The sequence below is a fragment of the Labrus bergylta genome, chromosome 9, assembly GCF_963930695.1.
Source record: "Labrus bergylta chromosome 9, fLabBer1.1, whole genome shotgun sequence".
Classification (NCBI taxonomy): domain Eukaryota; kingdom Metazoa; phylum Chordata; class Actinopteri; order Labriformes; family Labridae; genus Labrus; species Labrus bergylta.
This window is the reverse complement of record NC_089203.1, coordinates 19,312,525-19,332,360: the sequence shown is the minus strand read 5'-3', so window position 1 is coordinate 19,332,360 and position 19,836 is coordinate 19,312,525. Positions and strand designations below refer to the sequence as shown.

General features: G+C 39.8%; 1 protein-coding gene across 1 annotated transcript; it reads left to right on the top strand.

Moving 5' to 3' along the window:
- Positions 1-154: 154 nt before the first annotated feature.
- On the top strand, positions 155-18,601 carry vimr2 (vimentin-related 2). Its single transcript, XM_020645438.3, has 10 exons — positions 155-307; positions 726-870; positions 1,004-1,162; positions 1,347-1,466; positions 4,279-4,374; positions 6,776-6,907; positions 8,789-8,917; positions 12,552-12,662; positions 12,937-13,061; positions 17,650-18,601. Exons 1-10 carry the CDS (start codon positions 204-206, stop codon positions 17,690-17,692), a joined length of 1,164 nt encoding a protein of 387 aa, XP_020501094.2. The 5' UTR covers positions 155-203; the 3' UTR covers positions 17,693-18,601.
- Positions 18,602-19,836: the final 1,235 nt, after the last annotated feature.

The following is a 19,836-nucleotide window of genomic DNA, read 5'->3' as shown; positions in this document are numbered from 1 at the left end:
ATGATGCACTGGTTTACTTGAGCACTCTTCGAGTACACATGAAATCATTACATGCTGAAGTTCACACTATAATTAGTCTACTCCATGATCTGTGAGAGGTCTTTCACCTGAGTGCTACATTCTGATTCCCTGTGAATATAAAACCCCTCCTTGGACCTGCTGCCACCATTTGCCTGTTGTGCAGTGTGAACCCCTCCGAAGCCATGGCCATGCTCAGAGTGTCTTCTTACCGCAGACTGTTTGAGGAGGAGAACTGGAGTCGGAATGGAAGATTGGGTTGTGCAGGGCAGTACCGGGCCTCCGTCAGGTTAGTGGGGGTCTCTGGGGAGAGTTTGGGCTGCACTTAACCGATTTTAGGATATTGATGCTCGGATTATGTTTCTTACAATTTGATAAGAGTGCAATTAGAAATGGAAACACATTTCTGGAGGATGAGTTTCTGGGATGGGGAGCAGATCTTCCTGAGTAGTTATATATTTAATAATCATGGAAAAAAGCAATTGTTTTCTGTGTTCATGTATGTGAAAAGTACAGCTTTAGTGCACTGTAAAATAATTACTCTTTAATATAGTGGGAGTTGAACCTTATTGTCTTTCTGTTCTCTACACATGGAAAGTGATGCTCTGTACTGTATGAGCTTTTGGACACACCGTCCCTGGAGGTGAATTACATTATCTCTTGAATCTTTAGATAAAAGTCAGGTCTCTGGTGCGTTCTCTTTTCAGGACTGCGGCTGTTGACAAGTGTGATTGTGACAAACTAGATTTTGTTGCTGCAAAGGCGCTGAACAAGGACGGCCTGAACCGGTTCATCCAGGATCGCATCATCATCGCTGCCCTCAATGACCGCCTGGTCAGGCTTATTGAGCTGGTGAGGATAATCTGCTCCATATTACTCAGGAGAACTTTATTTTCCCTTTATTGGGTCATGACATTGTTCCTGGTGGATCTGGATATACGCAATATCTACCTGTCTGATTTTACATGTTCTAAATGTCTTTTAGGCTCATTGTTTTGAGGAGGAGAATGAGTCTCTTGAATGTCAGATTGTTGATCTAGAGGAGAAGCTAAACAGACGACCGGCCTCCTCCAGCATCACTTCTACGAGGTTTGAGCCTGACTACAGCCTGGATGCGGTGGTGGAGAGATTGCGCAGAGAGAGGGTAGGGTGTCACTGCTGCTGGGTGTGTCTGCTGCATGTTTGGCCATGTGTGTCACCTTCTTATATTTGGTTTTCTCATGGACGGTCCATTGCACATCCCATCAATTTTACTTCAGTTTGCACAGTGACAGGCAGGCCTGATATATAACCTTGTCCAGATTCATCACTGTCTTTCACCACTGCAGGATGAGATTCTGTGTGAGACGGAGGAGCTACAGAAAGAGCTTGAACATTTGATGAAAGAGTACGAGAAGGCAGCACAGCAGAGAATCCTCCTTCAGCAGGGACGACAAGGTGTTGCTGAGGTAATGGCTGAAAACATGGAAAGCATCCAATTAGTTACAGGAGGTCAGTGCAGAGGCCAGGATTAATACACACTTAGCATAACACTTCATGATAAAATAAATGAATGAAGCAAACTAAATCAAAGAACTGTATCTGTTAGGACCTTCAATCTTAGTGAAGCATTAAATTGCAGAACTTGAGTGAGATGTCACCTTTGTTATTTTTTCATCTTATACCATCATATAGTCTTATTTGCAATGCTGAATGCCAAATGGGCCTTTAAAGTATATACAACTCTACAACAAATAAACAAGAGACTGTAAAATACTCAACAATAAATCTCCTTTATAAATCAAATGGGCAACACAGATTCAAACCCAGCAAACAATATTAACTTCCTACAAAACATTTATCTTTAATCTATGACAAGACAAACAGCATATTTGATGGCCAAAGTGAAACTAAAGATGAATGTGTATGCGCTATTCTCTTCACACTTTATGTAAACATTGCGCTAGGGGGGGTCTCCTCTCTCCGTGACATGTCATTTTGACTGATGACTTTCAATTATTGAACCTATAGTGTGGCCAAACCAGAGGATTTCTTTTCACAACATAAAACATAGTTGCATATAATACTTCATATGGACACATTCAGAAAGGTTAGATGTACTTTATTTTAATTTTTTCTCAAAAAGCCATGAAGATAGGAGAGAATACTTAATCAAAATAGAAGAAGTAGCAGCAGCAAGGATAGATTCTTTTTTTTTTTGGTTACTTGTTAGGGTAAGATTTTGAAAACCCTTCATCCTTCATTTCCCAAAATGCAACCAGACACACTTTTTAGTAGACCCTGCATACCTTGTTCTGTGTTGTTTCTTTTACTATTTGTGACTTTTATTATTATTATTTTAAAGCATATTCTAATGCTTTTTTAAAACATGATCAGACTCCATTGTTTAGTTGTGATAATTTACCTTCAGCACTAGATGGCAGTGTTGTCAAACCCTTCCCTGCTCCTCCCTCCTGAAACTGGCCACAGCTGCTCCTCTGGAGCTCCATCACCCAATGGGTGTTGATCACCAGCAGTCACACAGTCTGGGCTGTTTGCCTGCTGCAACCTGAGCCCACAAACTTTTTCTTTACCCCCAAAACTCCTCCTCCTCCTCCTCCTCCTCCTCCTACTACTCCATCACACATGCCAGAGCCCAAACTCCAACCAGCCAGATGCGCAGGAGGCTTCAATTTCTCCCTTACAGATGTAACACAGTCTGTAATATGGTTCTGTAATGCTGGCTCAGTCCTCTGGTTCTGAATTGGAAGCAGCTGCAGGGTGACAAGACTTGGTGGGAAATCTGCAGGGAGGTAGAGGAAGAGCCAGGATGCAGAGGAGAGGAGCGACTACTAAACAGCTCAAGCCAAAACTAGCTGCAGTTTTCAACATAATGGCATACTGACAGTGATGAAACAAGGCATGTTTGGGTGTTTTTAGAGTAAACTGCTGGCTTTTGTGTGGCTTTTGGCTTTGCTCAATTTTCAGAACACCACAAATTCCCTTTCCCTTGTTACCATAATTTTTTATTTTACACTGGTCTGGTGTCTTTTGATGCGGCCATGTTTTGCATCACTAGACCTTTCTGTTCCTGTAAAACAGGCAAACAACTAAAACGAGTTTGACAATATTAACCTGAAATACAAATAGAAGGAAGTCGATTCCATTTATTAGAAAGCGGGGATGTTATTTACTTCTTGGCACCAATGAGGATTCAGCAACAATTAATTTAGAATGACACTCTGTTTTTATTGCCACTGATTAATCAAGCCACACCCACCAACTCTTCAGTGACGACAACTGGTATGGAATTTTAAGATCCCCCTGAGATGAAATGTCACGTTCTGCAGTGGAAAACAAAGTTCAGAAAAGTCATTTGAACCCAAAACCTGCCATGCAGTTGAAACACGGCTGTAGTGTTGTTGTGTTCACTATTTATCTTCAGCTGCCCCAAACTAGCAAAAAAAAACTATTTCAGAGGTTTATGGCTGTTTCAATACCTCTTTATTATAAATTGATCATATCTCATTGTGTAATTTGATGGTTCTATTATTGTTTCCCCCTTAACGCATTTCTTTAGTGGCATTGTTTCTGTTCAGCCCAATATTTAGCAGCTATAGAAACAGATATTTCCCCCGGTCAGTGGAAGCTGTGTTGTGTTTACAGCTGTTGCCCTTAAGTGACCAAAATTCAAATAATAATAATAATAAAGCTTAAGTGTTTAAAAAGGAGATTAAAAATGAGTTTATATCTATCTGCTTGCTGATATGTAAGTGCAGCAACAGTAGGACCAGACTACTTTTGCTGCCTGCTTTCCTTCAAAAAAAGCTCTACAGCTGCCCTCCCAGTAAGGATCCACAACTTCACCACCAAACCAACTCTGCATGTCTCCAAATGTAAAAGCAGGCACCCACAGTAATTGCATCCAGCACCAATTAATCTGGTTCTTCATAAAGAGAAGATAAGATGAGACCCCCTGCCGCCAAATGGATTGGTGGACGGGGCTTTTGTGTCTAGTTAGCCTCGTTCTGATCTTCCTCCACCTCCCCCTCTCCTCTGCATTGCGGTGTCTTTTTGCTGTTCAGTAAAACAGGTGGATGTGCTGGTGCTGATGCTTTTTGTTTTTTTTAATTGTTGTTCAGGGCGGAAACAAATACTTTTTCTACTTTTCCTTCACCTGCTGTGTGATTTAATTCCCAGACTGCAGTGTTCTCCTCAGAAATTAAAAGCAACGTTCTTTCCTTTCAGCCTTTTCCTCTATTAACTTTGTTTTCTCTGCAGAAAGTGGACACTGTGACAGCGGAGTGTTTGGCACTGAGGGAGCAAGTGGCTATCTATGAGGAGCAGCTGGCTAACATGGAGGCCCAGCATAGCACGGTGAGAGAGAGAGAGAGAGAGAGAGAGAGAGAGAGAGATGTATAGCTGCAGTGTGATGAAACAGGACGAATTTATAGCCCTGAAAATGGCTCAAAATGTAGCACTTAGGTCAGACAGGAGTGTTGGAGAGATGCCCAGACCTGGGGTGACAAACACAGCTGTGATGACCCCAGTCACCTTGCTGAAGAGCCAAAAACAGCCATTTCAACAGAAACATATGCTGAGCGGATTAAAGCCAAAGATATGCAATCTAATGAAAAGTGTAACAAGTGAATTCCTTATTCCAGAATCTAGAGCACAACAATATGCCTATTATCTGCTTCCTATCTGAGAGGAATAAAACATTCTTATAACATTCTGACATTTGTCCTTTGAATATAACGCTAGAGCTATCAGCCAATTATATTAGCACAATTATAACAAACAGCTAGCTTGGTCCTATCCAAGTGTAAAAAACCTACTTCCTTCTAACACACTTGAATCTAACGAAACAACATATTATAGCTTGGATATTGAATCTGGTAAGAAACTATGTTTAGAGCTACTGGTTACTACTGGCTATTGGTTAAATTGTCAAGGACTTAATCCCCCATTTAATCAAAATATATCGTTCTTACAGGTTGTTTTGTGCTCAGAGTAAACAAATGAGATATAATACGTTGACATAGCCAGGGTAGGACAGCTCTTCCATCTTTCAAGTCTTTCTGCAAAGCTGAACTATGTCTGTTGTCTGTAGCCTTACTGTGTGTTTAGAGTGGTACCTGTAGAGATGTTGCAGAAGCAGACATAACAGGACAATGGATGGTTATAAATGAACACAAAAGTACATGGAAGTACAATTGTAAAAAAAAAAAGAAAGAAATCTGCTATATACACAAATACAGACTCACACTGACAACGATGGTGTGTCTACTGTTAACTGGATCACGGCAAATGTTTCTATAGTCATTGGCTTATTGAGGAAAAATCACCATAAAGGGTCCAGTGGCCTAATTTGTGCAAATGATCTCTTATGACTTGAATACATCTTCTCCTGTAACTCTAAGCCAGCAAATGATCATATTTCTCTAAATTTCTCAAAGGGAATGCTTTCAAATAGAGTCAACTTCACCTACAGTGAGCACATCATTGCCTCTTTCAAATATCGACACGGCGTGCTCACTCCACCTATACGATTTTCTCCACATCACCACAGATGACAGACGCTCCCCAGTATCAGAGCTGGAGGCTGCAGGCAGCTGAAGCAGGACCAGCTCCATCATTTTGTGTTTTTCTCTGCAGAGCCGTGCTGCCCTGCATATAACACACTCCCTCTGGGACACGCTCCATAACTCACAGTCCGGGAAATGCGGCTGAATACCAAATGAAAACAGAAGTTCCCTTTGTTTTATGAACTGTTATCATTATCAGCGCTTCCAGATAGCTAGCATTCCCCTGACAAATCGGCAGCCATGTCATTATTTAGGTGGCGAGAACAGGAGACAAAAATGTTAGACTGACAATGCAGCTCTGTAACAGTTAACTTTCTCCTTTTTTTTTTAACTAAAGGGGCAACATACTGAAATGTGAAAGCATACATATCAAAACAAAAACGTTTTTGTAAGAGGATGCTGTATATTAGAGCACATTTGAGATACTTAAGTTTTTTAATTTTCTGCCACCTTTATGATTCTACTGCACTGCAACACAGAGGAAAATGTTCAACTTTTTACTTAATTTCATTCCTTTTATTTCATTTATTTGACAGCTTTACCAACAAGTTACGCTGCAGATTTGCAAATCACATAAAAAACAAAGGATTGGCTAAAAAATGTGACACACTGCAAAATAAAAACACTCAACAATGTATAAAAAAGGTCAAATTAGCTTCATCTGATCAAAGTACAAAGCTCACACATTATTTATAAGTAATTATAATCTTATATTATACTAAAAAATAACAAGTGCTTACACTTCCAACACTTGAGCACACAGTGATTATTACTTACACACCTTAATGTAAGTAACATATTCAGAAGCCTTACTTAAGTTAAGTATACATATTAAAATCAATTACATTAATGCTAAATTATAAACGTAAAGGACAATTACAAGTAAAAAAAAAACGTCTTTGCATATATGTTTATCATATCAGAATTAAACGTATTCACCACAAATAAAGGTGTATGATTAGTATGTATTATCAATGTGCTACAAGCAGAAGTTTATTGTTGTAATTGGTTTAATTTGTACGTCTGTATTTTCTGTAATTGGATGTTGAATCTGGTTGGGAAGAAGCCTTAGGTAGCATGAAATGCAAATATGAGGCTAACCTTGAATAACGTAGTCAGTTGTATTTCACCTCTGCGTAAACTATGTGAATAAACTTCACCGCTGTGCATCTGTGTGTGTGTATGAGCAGGCAGTGCAGAGTCTGCTGCATCCAGCTGAACAGACGACAGGAGCCGTGGCGGCTATTAAATTTGGCAGCCCTGACATCGCTCCGGCCTTGGATGTAAAGGCGTACTACTGCCAGCTGGCTGAGAGCCTCCAGGTACAACACGCTGCAGCACAAAACACATAAACATGTCAAGAAGTGGAAGCCTTTTTGTGCCACATGCTTTACAGTAGCATACCTGCGTACATGCTTAGAATCACAATACTTTGTCTGGCTCCTGATTGAGCCGTACGCCTACACTACACTAATGCATATGCAGACCTTTTGTAATTCAATCAAGTACAGGACTTAGGTACAATTTAAAGGTTGGTGTTCTTTCTGTTGTATGCGACTCAGTCCTCCTACACCACTGTATTTCAGAGGGAAACATTATATCTTTTAAACTACAGCTATATCGAATGGTTACTTGATTAAGATTTTTGATGACAATGACAGAACATTTATCTCTAAGATGAAATGAGACTTTTCAACCTTTTTTAGTTGTTACTCAAATGACAAGAGCAGTCCAGTGGTAGCTATTTCTCATGCTTTATTTATGTATATGTATTTATGTTTTATCTCATTTAATGATAACTTACACTTTGGCATAAGTAACTGTTTAATTGTTCCAATACCCCCCCTCCCCCCAAAGAAGACTAAAAACTTTTTTTCTCCTTTACTTCCCATCAATCATCTTGTGACCCCTTAGATTTATCTTGTGACCCTTTCGAGTGTGCCTGACCCTTAGGTTGAGAACTACTGGACTGAGCTACCAGAGTGATAACACTGGCTAAACCTCAAGCAGCAAAAGCACTAAAATGCCACTTACACATTGATGACACATTGCAGCAGTATTGCCAAATATTATATTAAATCAGTGAAAGGGGCCATTGTTCTGCAGAATGACTTCTTTTTACATTTTATATTTTCATTCTTCAGTAGGATTTAGAATGTATGTTTTTTCTATTTTAAATAGTATTATTGATATTTTAATTAAAAAAAGAGAATGTTTTAGTTCATACTTTGGAGCACCCAGCTGCCATTCTCATCCTTTTTCTGACCACTTGACCTCTGCTGTTTTCATCACATCATCGTCTCACTCCCTCTGAAACCGCTTGGTCAGGTCCAGATGTAAATCTCGACTTTCACAAATCACACAACGATACTCCCTGTTGTTTTCTTTCCCTCTTAACACAACATCGGGGAACAACTTGAGAATCAGGAGAGCAGTTCTACACCCCGACAGAATGCCTTTGTCTACCTGTGTGTGTGTGTGTGTGTGTGTGTGTGTGTGTGTGTGTTTAGTGCAAGCAAAGAGGTTCTGCATTGGGGTCAGACTTGAGCTCCGGTGGGTCTGACCCCCTCTGGGGCGAGGATGTCTGCCTGGTTCAGAGGTCAGGGCTGTAATCAGACTGCTGGCCGCCTTCCCAGGCTCCTCAGCGGCATTGGAGTGGACGTTGTTGTGTGTTTAAGTGTATGTCCTTCATTTTGAGGCTTAGCTGAAGGGTATCTGGCATATTTAGATATCAATTGTATGTTTGTCATGATGCAAAGGTGTGTTTTTCGTTCTCTTAATTCCTGTGAATTCCCCTCGTCTCCCTCCGGCTCAGTCTCTTCACTCGACAGCTGGACACTTTCTTGTCTGTGCCTGGCCCGCTCAACTACGACACACAACTGTCTCGATGCTCAAATGATTGCTATTGGGTTTGAACAGTAATGGTGATTGCTGGCTGACTCCCACACACCTGTGCACCCTCATGTTGCTAGCTTCAGCTTCGTTTGTTCCGTCTAATCAGAATGGTGCTGGACACAAGGAGAGCTTTAACCCTGAGCCTGCATGAGAGGCTCTGATTGCTCTCTGCTGTCAAAGTGCACTCATCTGTCCTGAAGAAAGCGCTGTCCTTCACGGCCCATTTGACTCAAACTCAAAGGTCAGATTTTATTTGTGACTTAAAATCTTTCACTACTGCACTAACTTGTCGTCTTCTGTCCGCGCAGTTTGAGAGTTCAGCCTCTTCTGCTGTCGTCCCGAGCGGTGAAGGAAAACAAATGGAAGTGGGAGGTGCTGCAGGGTCAACAGTCAAAAACCTGCCAAAGATAACGGACATCAGTGAGATGAAGGCGCTGGTGAGTGGACTCCCTCTTTTTTCTCTTATGTATTTGAAGAGTCAGTTCACCTAAATTACATCAAAGGAGAGAAGACAAAAAGAAATCATACAAAAGAAACCATTAAAACGTCTTTAAATGAGCCCTGCTTTGTTTCAGTTTCAAAGAGCGACTTTGACATTTTGGCGTACTATTATTCTTTTCCTCTCAGAGTTAGAGGAGAGGATACAACTTTGAAGTGTGAATGCTATATTTGAAGATACAGCAAGCAGAAGGTTAGTTTAGCACCAAGGCAGGAAACAAAAGGGAACCACTAGCTTGGCTTTCCCCAAAGGTAGCAAAATCACATGACCTGCATATCTTAAATTAGATTAATCACATTTCATATGAGGGGATGGACAAAATATCAGTAAGGGCAATATTTCATCTTCCTGACTCATGTGATACACTTATTGAATCGCTGGGGCCAAATATCAATGTTTTCATCTTAAAATAATACAGACGTTAACAGATTCCCCCACCGTGTCACCACTTAATGACTCCTCATGACGCCATCAACCAAAGAAGGACTTGACAGTGGATTAAGAGGTGAAGCTGACGCTTAATCTCAGTTAATAAATGCATTAATGCTGTACTTTACCTTTTTAGGGCCTTTTTATGTTCTTCAGGTAATCATTTATTGTGATTTTCATTGAATAGTTGTCTTGCAATATATCAACTACAGAATCACTCTATTGGGATATTATAGTTTTTGCTGGCCTCATATCGTATTGTATGGTTTCGTATCGTATCATGACGTGTCTTATTGTGTCCTTTTTTTCCCCAAAAGTTTAAAAGTGAGATATTTGGGTTTTAATAGGGATTATGTCCCAGACTACTTTGATGCGGTAGTTTAGTGTTCTTCATGAATTTCCCCTATTTGCTGTCTAAATGCTAAACTAGGTTATCCAGTGGCTAGTGGTGGTTTCATATTTCCTGGTCAGACTTGTTGATACCAAGGTGCAAATAAAGACATTCTGCAAAGTAGCATACTTCCAAATGTTAGATTAATGTTTAATGAAATATTCTCTTTGATCAATGTTGACTGTGTTCTCAAAATTAAACACAGCTTTAGGGATATGACTTTATAAAAGAAATGAAGTGGTGGAATTATTGAAACAGATATTTTTAATACTTGAGGGACACAAAAGAAGACTTCTGCCTCTACATCTGTTCTGAATATAAATCTCAGAAACTGATACCTATGTAACCAAACCATGGTTAGTTAATGCTTCTTGTAAAAGAGGGGTATTTTTCTAAAGTGAGAGGACTCTTAGACTTACACACCATTTCGATCCCACTGATTCACATCTCCCACCTCTTTATACTGACAAAGTAAAAAGGGGTCTTACAAACCCACAACTCGCTCTGCGTCGGCCATCAGCTCTTAAATCAGAAATAATGGTGAAAATGAATGGTTTCCCACAGCAGGCGAGGGGAGTGCAGAGCAGCTGAGTGACAGCAGAGCAACAGTGTGGGAGATCCTGCTGACCAGAGTGTTTACTCTGCGGACACTTTCAGCAGGAGATGTGAAGAGCTCGGCTTCAGCTCAGACAGGATTTATTGCCCTCCGCGTCCTCACTTATTAAGTAAAGTCTTTTAGAGCGCCTGCAGTGTCATAAACGTCTTAAAACTTCACACACACACACACACACACACACACACACACACTGAACATTTCCCCTGCAACTGGAAGAGAGGAAATAAACCTTAGTCTGATGTTTCTAATCTCAGCCTACAGAAAAATGCAAATACAGTTAAAGGGATTTTGAATGAAATGCACATTAAAAGTTGGGCATAAATAAAGGAAGAGATCAGGAAATAATGACTCAGGTAAAACCACCAGGTGACTCCAGGAAACAGAAACCGACCTCCTCTTGATTCACATTACTCTTTAACATCCATCAGTGGTGAAAGCAAGGCTAACCGCCACATCTGTCACAAACACGGTGGTTTGGTTCTCATTACCGCAGCTGCAGCTCTACCTCCAGCTCTTTAAATAAACACTGAGCCTCTGTAACCACAGCCGAATTCTCCCAACATCATCTACTTCTCTCTAACATGCAGCACACAGTCCTCTGCTCAGTCCAGCCTGACGGATCGGACAGCTCGGCTTGATCTGCTCTGTTTCCTCTCTCTGCCTGTGATGGACGCCTCGGGTCTGGTTTCTCACTGAGACACAACATGGCCAAACAAACAGATTGCGGTGAAATCAGCCCTGACGCAGAAATGTATATAAGAGAGCAGGCACTGATGTGGTTGTAGGACGCTTCTGTACTTATAAACGCACAGCGAGACATTACTCATCACGCCAGGGAGAAAAGAAAACGAGGAGTGTGTGAGTAAGTGACTCGACCAGGTTGTGGAGTAATCATCAGACTGTGAGTTGTAACCAGGTCTTCCTAAGTCACATTATCTCACTGAAAGACGGACACGGCTGCCTGGATCCCCATCTGGTTGTGACAGCTAATTGTTGAACTTCTGTGATTACTCTAAGGAAGACACCACAACCCTGATAGTTTAGATACCTGTGTCATGCTGATTAATGTTCTTGAATTTGAATGCATTTATTTGATAAGGACTGTTGAATTTAATGTAGTCCAAATACAGAGCAGGAAAGAGTCTGTAGTCCTCCACCTTTTGTCCCTAGTTGGCTTTTACATGTCAATCTAATTGAAATATGCAGCCCTAGGTATATATGTCTTGTAAAACTACAATACCTTTAGGCTAGCTCTTGTAAATGTCTCAATATAGGATTGATCTGATTTCAGTTGGTAATGCATTTAGGGGTTGGAATCAGAAGGGTACTCATAATACAATACAGGATATGTGGACCAGGGTAACAATAATAATGTGATGCAGTAAATCTGCGATAATAGATTTATGCTAGACAATCCTATAATGATGCATCACAATATCTGAAAATGGCCCTAAATAATGAAAAGCGTAAATGAACATGTTATTCACTTCAGTTTAGATTCAGCTTCACCTCTTATCGTGCTTCATCCTTTTGTCGCCCCTTTCTAACATTATTCCACTGTCTTCTTCTTCTGCTTTTATCCTGCTGTCCACTTCTCTTTGGCCAATTAGCTTCTGTTCACATACCCTTTAAGAATGTCTCCATAAGGAGTCCGACATTTCAAAGTGGTGCACCGAGTGACTGAGTAAAAAGGCTGTAATAAACCCAGGACATAGACGTCTCAAGTGCCAGATGGACAGAGTTACCTCCTAGCATATATTTGAACACCTTGTATTTCTCAGCAGTGAGTAAATCAGAAAGAGAACTAAAATAAGACACGATGGAGGATTTTGTGGTGTCAGGGGGGAAGAAACAACTCAAATTAATGCTAATGCTGCAGCTTTGGCTTGACATGTGGGTACAATAGGCTTTATAGTTTACAGCAAGTTTACAGCATAAAGTTAGCTCGCACCCTAAAAAAAAGTGAACATGCGCGTTAGATGTTGCTGATCGGGAACCTAAACTGATCATGAATGAAACATCACAACATGGTCCAACTGCACATTATTGCTCACAAGATAATGAAGTAGAAATCTTTTCTATTATATCTTGAACAATAACCATTAATCATTCGTGTATGTTTGACAATTCCTGCAGATATCTGCGCTGCAAAAGGAGCTCGCTGGGCTTGAGAAGTGTAACGAGGAGCTGGAGGACGAGGTTGAGATGAAGAGAGCTGCGTACATGGACCAGATCGCTGAGCTGGAGGTCTGAGTGGACTGATTAATGTAAAAGACCAGTGGTTTGGACTAATTCTGTCATTTAATCTCACGCTCTAATCCCACCACCCTGTGTGTGTGTGTGTGTGTGTGTGTGTGTGTGTGTGTGTGTGTGTGTGTGTGTGTGTGTGTGTGTGTGTGTGTGTGTGTGTGTGTGTGTGTGTGTGTGTGTGTGTGTGTGTGTGTGTGTGTGTGTGTGTGTGTGTGTGTGTGTGTGTGTGTGTGTGTGTGTGTGTGTGTGTGTGTGTGTGTGTGTAATTCAGAGTACTATTGATGAAATGCAAAACCAGGAGGCCGACTTCCAAGTGCAAATGAGGGAGCAGTGTGAAGACTACAAGGAGCTGCTGAGTGAGAAGATGGCCAGAGACATGGAAATCACCGCCTACAGGTCAGTGGGTTTGGTTTAAAAAAATGTGGTAACATGGTGTTTTCTTCAGTTTGTGTAAAACTTGCTCCCCCCGTCTTTCCCCCGCTGGTCTGCGTTCACATAGGTAACATCGTTCTGTGCCCGTGTTCACTTCCGTATGTACACAGTCCGCTGCTTATTGTTCAAATACTTCAAGGTCCCTATAGTCCCATCAATAATGCACGAAAGAGTCTCAGTCAAATATGACTGTTGGTTGCTCACACTCATCCTCCTGAACATTTATGTTCTTACAGAAATCACACTTAGTTTAAATGTTTGAAAATACATTTTAATTTTTATTACTGTTTATTAGTAAATCGCTCCAAGGCATTGTGGGACATGCTGGACTAGCTCTCATTATAAAACACTATGCAGCTTCATCCCAAGAATCACATACTATGAAGCTCTGTGTGTAATATACTTCATATGAGTTTGACTACAATCTGAAGAACAGCTGTATACGAAAGTGTGTCTTTCTACTCATTTGTTTGAGTTGTGAGGGTATAACTGACATCTCCTCCTGGGATTACTTTTTTGTTCTATAATTACATTTGAACTTAATGATGTAATGTGCTGTAACAGACCATACTGTACTGGTGCTGACCCGTTTTGTAATGAAGAGCTGCCATAAATACATCCTTCACATCGGTCATTCATACATTCACAACTCGCACTCCTCTTTTAAATGAAGCTGCAGGATATTATTCTGAAATTGGAAGCTCACATTTTATGTCACGTAAGGCACGCTGCAATTATTCCAGAGAAGATAAGGCATCTTTTTTAGACAGCGTGGTCTGGCTGTTGGGGAGATTGTCAGTCAATAAGACAGCCTGAGCCCACACTCTGGGGCAGGTGATGGAGAGCCACGTCTGCTGGAGAACATGCAGGTTTTAATTCCAACAAAAACACAGCGCCAGGTGGTCTCACTGATTAGTTTGTCTTTTTCTGTTTAAGGTGTTCAAGTTCACAGCTCTCGTTTTTGATTGCAGTAAAAATCAGCAGCTTTCCTTTGAATGTTGTGGAGATTTTCATCAATGCAGCAAATATATGTATAAACAGACGTCCCTTGTGGTGCTAACAAAATGTCACACATTTAAACCTGTTGAGGTTTAAATCTGATCTGTAAATGGACAAACAATGTAAGGCTTGAATATGATTTCATGAGAGTTTACATAGATTAATATGATGCTGTGTTTAAGTCTGGCATTCTTTTTTTATTTTTTATTGGTGATGAGGTGAACAAAATGAAACAAGAATATATAGACATGACATAGACATGACAACTAAAGCGAGAACAAATAAACAAAGACAAAAATAAAAAATAAAGCAGCGTAATGCATTAAAGTGCAGAACTTAGTGGGGAGTAGCTAGAAAACAAACAAAAATATAAATAAATGAAAAATTAGTTAGTGGAAAAAAAATGTATATATGCATGTAAACATTAATGGAAAGAAGATAAAATTATATAAATAAAATAATGTGACCATCATAAAAAGAGAGGTGATGGTAATAAATATGTATATCATAATAAATACACATACACATACACACGTACGTGCACATGTACATCCATAGGTGTACACATACATGCTTATCAAGATCATATAGATGTCGTAAAGAAGAAGAGCAGAGAATAACAGAGAAGTGGGGGCCACAGGGTCCCTGCGGAATCAGGCAAGAGGCCCCACCCCAGCGGCACCAGTGAAAACTCCCAAGTTGGATGGGGCGGGCTGGGTAACCCCCGGAAGCCAACACTGTCCGCCCACAAGTTCCAGCTCCTCAATAGTAATAATAATTATAATAGTAATAATAAATGATCATAACAATCATGTACTTATTATTAATTGTATATGTATGTATATATATATATATGCATGTATGTCTCTATAATACCAATAATAACAACATTAATATATATATAATGTTATAATGTATAATATATAATGTTTCCATGAAAGGAAGAGAGGGGGAAAAGAAATAATAACAACTATAACAGTGATCGCTATTGGTTATGATAATATAACAATTTTCTTAGGAAAAAAAATATATATATATATATCAAAATATCAAAAAAATAGGTTTGGTGGCATGTGAGTGTGTGTGTTGTGGGATAGAAGTGTGTCATATGTCGGAATTAACTAAATAAGTAAGTTAAAGGATCAAAATGATGTGGCTTCAGTTTAAGATATGTCATTTCTGAAGTCTGGCATTCTTCACATTCTTTGTAAACAAATCATCAAACACATGTGGAAATGTGAAAATAACATGTCCATTGTCACAGACTTTTCCTCAGCAACAACAAGAAGTTTTTGCATGCGCGTCATAGTGAATGACATCTAAAAGTATTTCTGCTAGATCCTGTTAAGTCTAATGCTGATAAAGTATGCCACCTGGACATCCGCATTGGTCAGAATAAGATATTCCTGCAAACAAAGGGCTGACATCACAAGCTTACTGGGGTCGCAGGAAACAACTCCTCAGTATGATGCAGCTTCCTGTGTGTGACCTTGAAGACGTTTTCATTGTCATCACCTCCTTCCACTGCGGTTGTTTAACCATCTGTCATCCTGGTATGTGGAGTGACGCACTTCAGACATGTCATCTTTTGCTGCCACTTCCTCCCAATCTCTCCATCGCTCATACAGTTCAACTGACCCCATGGGGGGCCCTGCTGCAGACCAGAGCTCACAATGCCTCATTAGAATGTGCAAGGAGGACCTCACACTGTCAGCGCTGTATGTTGGACCTCTGCCAGGTCTTCTCCAAGCCAGTTTGTTAATGCATGCCCTCCCCTTACACACATTTCCATATTCACCACAGATTTAATTTACTGTTTTTTACCCCACAGACTGTCCCAGAGACATGTACGAGGCAGAAAAGGCACGCAATCCAAGCCAACCTTTTTCCTCCCTTTTTTTTTTATAGACTTGGATGTTTTGTCATCCATGATTAAAACCATGAATCTAAAAAAAAAAAGGGTGTACGTTTATTCTCTCCGTGTTGTGGCAAACTGTCTGCACAACAGACCCTGATGACCCCAGGCTGCCATTACTGGGTGGCTTATTGCCTGTGGAGGCATCTCAGAGCAGTTATGGCAGATGCTCATCGCTAATGTGAACCACATTACACTGTAGTTCATTTTACTGCTCCTTGCGGTCTGCTCATACTGCTGTACGACACAGTATCAAGTAGCTATACAAAAAACAAGATCATTATTTTATTTACCCCCAGTTCAACTTATTGTTTGGTTTTTTCTGACCCAAACTTACTTTTTAATTAAGCTGTGAAGCTGTTTTAAGTGATATAGCTTTAAACAATAGAAGCTCTTGGGCACTACCTGCCTGGTACCAAAAAGCAGACAGACACAAAGTACAACTTATTTATTACGAGATATTTACCTCAGAGTTGGATGACAGGAGAAATTGAGTAAAAAGAAAACAGATTTCCTCCTTACTTTCAACAGGAAGAGATGTTTCAAATGAATGATAATGTCGATTAATGATATTGTCAATTGGCACAGCCTGGCTCCACAGTATGCGACAAAAGAGAGAGTCCACACACGTTGTACAATATGTTTCAATTCAACTATTACATAACAAGATTTTAAGCTTGTGAGGAAGTCAGTATGTATGCAGTGTTGAGTGTGTGTGTGCATGAGCGAGTATACAGTTTGTCCAACACAATACAATACAAACAAATGCTGACAGCAGTCTGCAGGCCAGGGAAGAGAGTGAGAAGACTGAGCAGGTCTGCTTCATATCCTTCTGAAACCAGCCCGCTATTATATCGTTACACAGTGATGGTTTGTACATTTTGTGGGTTTTTTTTTTCAATTCGATTTCAATCAATTTTTATTTGTATAGCGTCAACTCATAACTTCTGTGGCCAAAAGGTCTGTTATTTAAAGTTTAGAATTTCTTTACCTGTTAGTGGAGGTCTCAAGAAAATGTATTTCCTTATCTGGTAACAACACGTTTTTTTCTGAATCATTGGTTAAAAGGCTGTTTGTTTTTAAAATATAACAAGACAATATATATATATATATATATATATATATATATATATATATATATATATTTTTTTTTTTTTTTTTAATTTAAAGATTTCTTTGGGCCATTATTGCCTTTGTTAGACAGCTACAGTGAGACAGGAAACGTTGTGAGGAGAGAGCGGGGAATGACATGCAGTACAGGGCCAGAGTCAGATTCAAACCCATGGCTTCTGCAACAAGGACTATAGCCTCTGTACATGGAGCGCACAACATAACCACTAGCCTATCCGACGCCCCTAACAAGGCAATTTATCTTTAGAAAATGACATTATTATATCATATATTTTTCTAAATATCGCTAGTTAGCTATGGAGAAATGAACTGAATTTATTTTCTTAACTGATTGAGAAAATCATCTGTAGATAAAATTGATTTATTAAGAGATTGTGGTCCTAAGATAGTTAGATAGATAAGAATGAAGTGTAAACCTCATTAAACTGTTGAACTACAACACATGTTTAAAACTCCCTATGGGTTCTTCCAGTTGCTCACCTGCATCCTTTATGTTTGTTGTTCCAGGAGTCTGGTGGAGGAAGAGGAGGAGAGGCTTTGTAACCTGTGACTTGATGCTTGGAGAGTTCTGCTGGATTCTCTGCAGCACACAGATTACAAAAAAATACCCCAAAAAATAAAGAGAAATGCTCACTCAGCCAGCACTAGGCTGAAGCTTGTGGAACCAATGCAGCAATTTAAGCAGATGTAAACTTATCATGACAGATTAATGACGTCTGGAGGCCTAATCTGGGCTGTTGATAACAGGTCACAGGCAGATGACCCTGAGAATACAAGAAAGATGAAGCTGTCCAAAACTGGTGGGAGGTCGAAGGGGGACTGCGCAATGAGTGTGTATCCATTAAGTGTCTGTCAGGGATGTTTCCTTAAGTGGGTTTTATCTCAACGTAGCTCTCTGATATGATTCATAAATGTTTTGTCCGCTCTTTGTTGAACAAATCCCACACAGACACACAGAAACACAGACACACACAGTAAAGCTGAGCGACCACCTCGTCCATCACTCAAACTTTGTCTGATTACCAGCTCTTAACCTTTGACTCCTTCACTGTTAACAAACATCTCGTCAGCTCTGAACTCAAAGCATCTCACCTTCCTCTTGCTTTTACAGTTGTGCATACATGTTGGTTTTTTACATATAGTTAAAGTCAAACCGTTCAGAGCACTGTTTGCTTTTCAAATGGCTCATGAAGTTGTTTTACCGCTGCTCTGACAAAATGAGCACCTGGATCTTTCTCTAAGAAAAGTCGGTGTGATCCATCATTTCTTCTCTGCAGTGTCCCAATATACAAGGGTTTGGTAACACATTCCTCTATAATTTTTTCCTTATATTTTACATGACTTAAAAGTGTCTGTAATAAATCATTTTTTGCTTTTTGGTCCCCGCTTCTGCACAATCATCAGAGTGTGCCTTAACTTTAAATTCAATAAAAGTAGTTGCTTGAGCGATCACCTCATACTGTGTGGCTTCTTTTGTGAAACCTTCATGCTTGTGAGTCATTGGGCTCAAGACTCTCCCTGCACTGTAAAACTATGCAGAGCAGAGCAGAGCAGAATGATTTATGTGCAGTCATCCTTTTTCATTCATCTTCATGCTTAACGTGAGATTTGAACATTCCCAGCTATTAACAATCTCAAAGGCTTGTTAGCTCTGCCATAAAGATGAAAAATGCAGCTAATAACGGATCAGATAAGATTAGCCACACTCAGTGCACTTGCAGTGATGATGAGTTAGCCTCTGTAATAATTGAGTATCTGAAGAAAGGGCCCGGGCTGGGAGGCTGTAGAGAGTCTTTAATTGTCGAAACATGGCTGACACAGAGCGAAGCTGCAGTGTCTGTTTTCTTAAAGGAAAAGAGTGAAATCAAGACCTCAAAGACGACAAGCTGGAAGGCGTTGTTTTCCCTCAGTGCTCGATATCTCTTAAATGAAAACACAGCGCACCACCCAGGGTTTCTGATGTCATGGGACTGCTCAGTCAAAAGAGAAGTGTCTTTCTCTGGCAGTTGTGTTTTCCTCTCATGTCTTCTCTGCAGGAAATTTATGAAAAAACTTGACCAGAATGGATACATTTTGACTTTCATGAAATTCATTATCCATTCCCAGCTTGTAGATTTGAATCAATGCCAATGAGGAAGTGAGCCAAACTTCAGACAGCTGTGCAAGTGAGGCGTCCAGGAAGAAAAAAAAAAAAAAACGTGAAAAAGGATGTGGGAATATAAAATATATATATTTTAAAGGCCCAATAAGCTCATCAATCCCCAAACCAGAACAAGAAAGACCAAGCTTTAAAAATAATACAAAATATATTAAAAATCACAACAATCTAAAATTATTTCTGTCTTAAAAGTGACTTAACACCTAGGACAATCATATTAAACACCACTTGTTCAATATGTTTTACATGCAATATGTATTTATATATTCTATATTTATATTAGATTAACTTCAGAGAAGACACATTAGTATTCTCTATTTGGCAAGGTACTTTTTCAAGATGCTATATTCATCATGCTACCATGCTGCAGAGACAATGCTGTAGTGCTGATTCTTTTCAGCATCTTAGTTTCTAAAGTCATAAATCAAAGTAGAAGAAAACATGTAAGTGTCTTTTAATGATTGAAAGTGAAGGGATCACCGTGTAGTATTGTTATATATTAATAGACAAGAAGGAATGAACCAACCTTGGGTTCA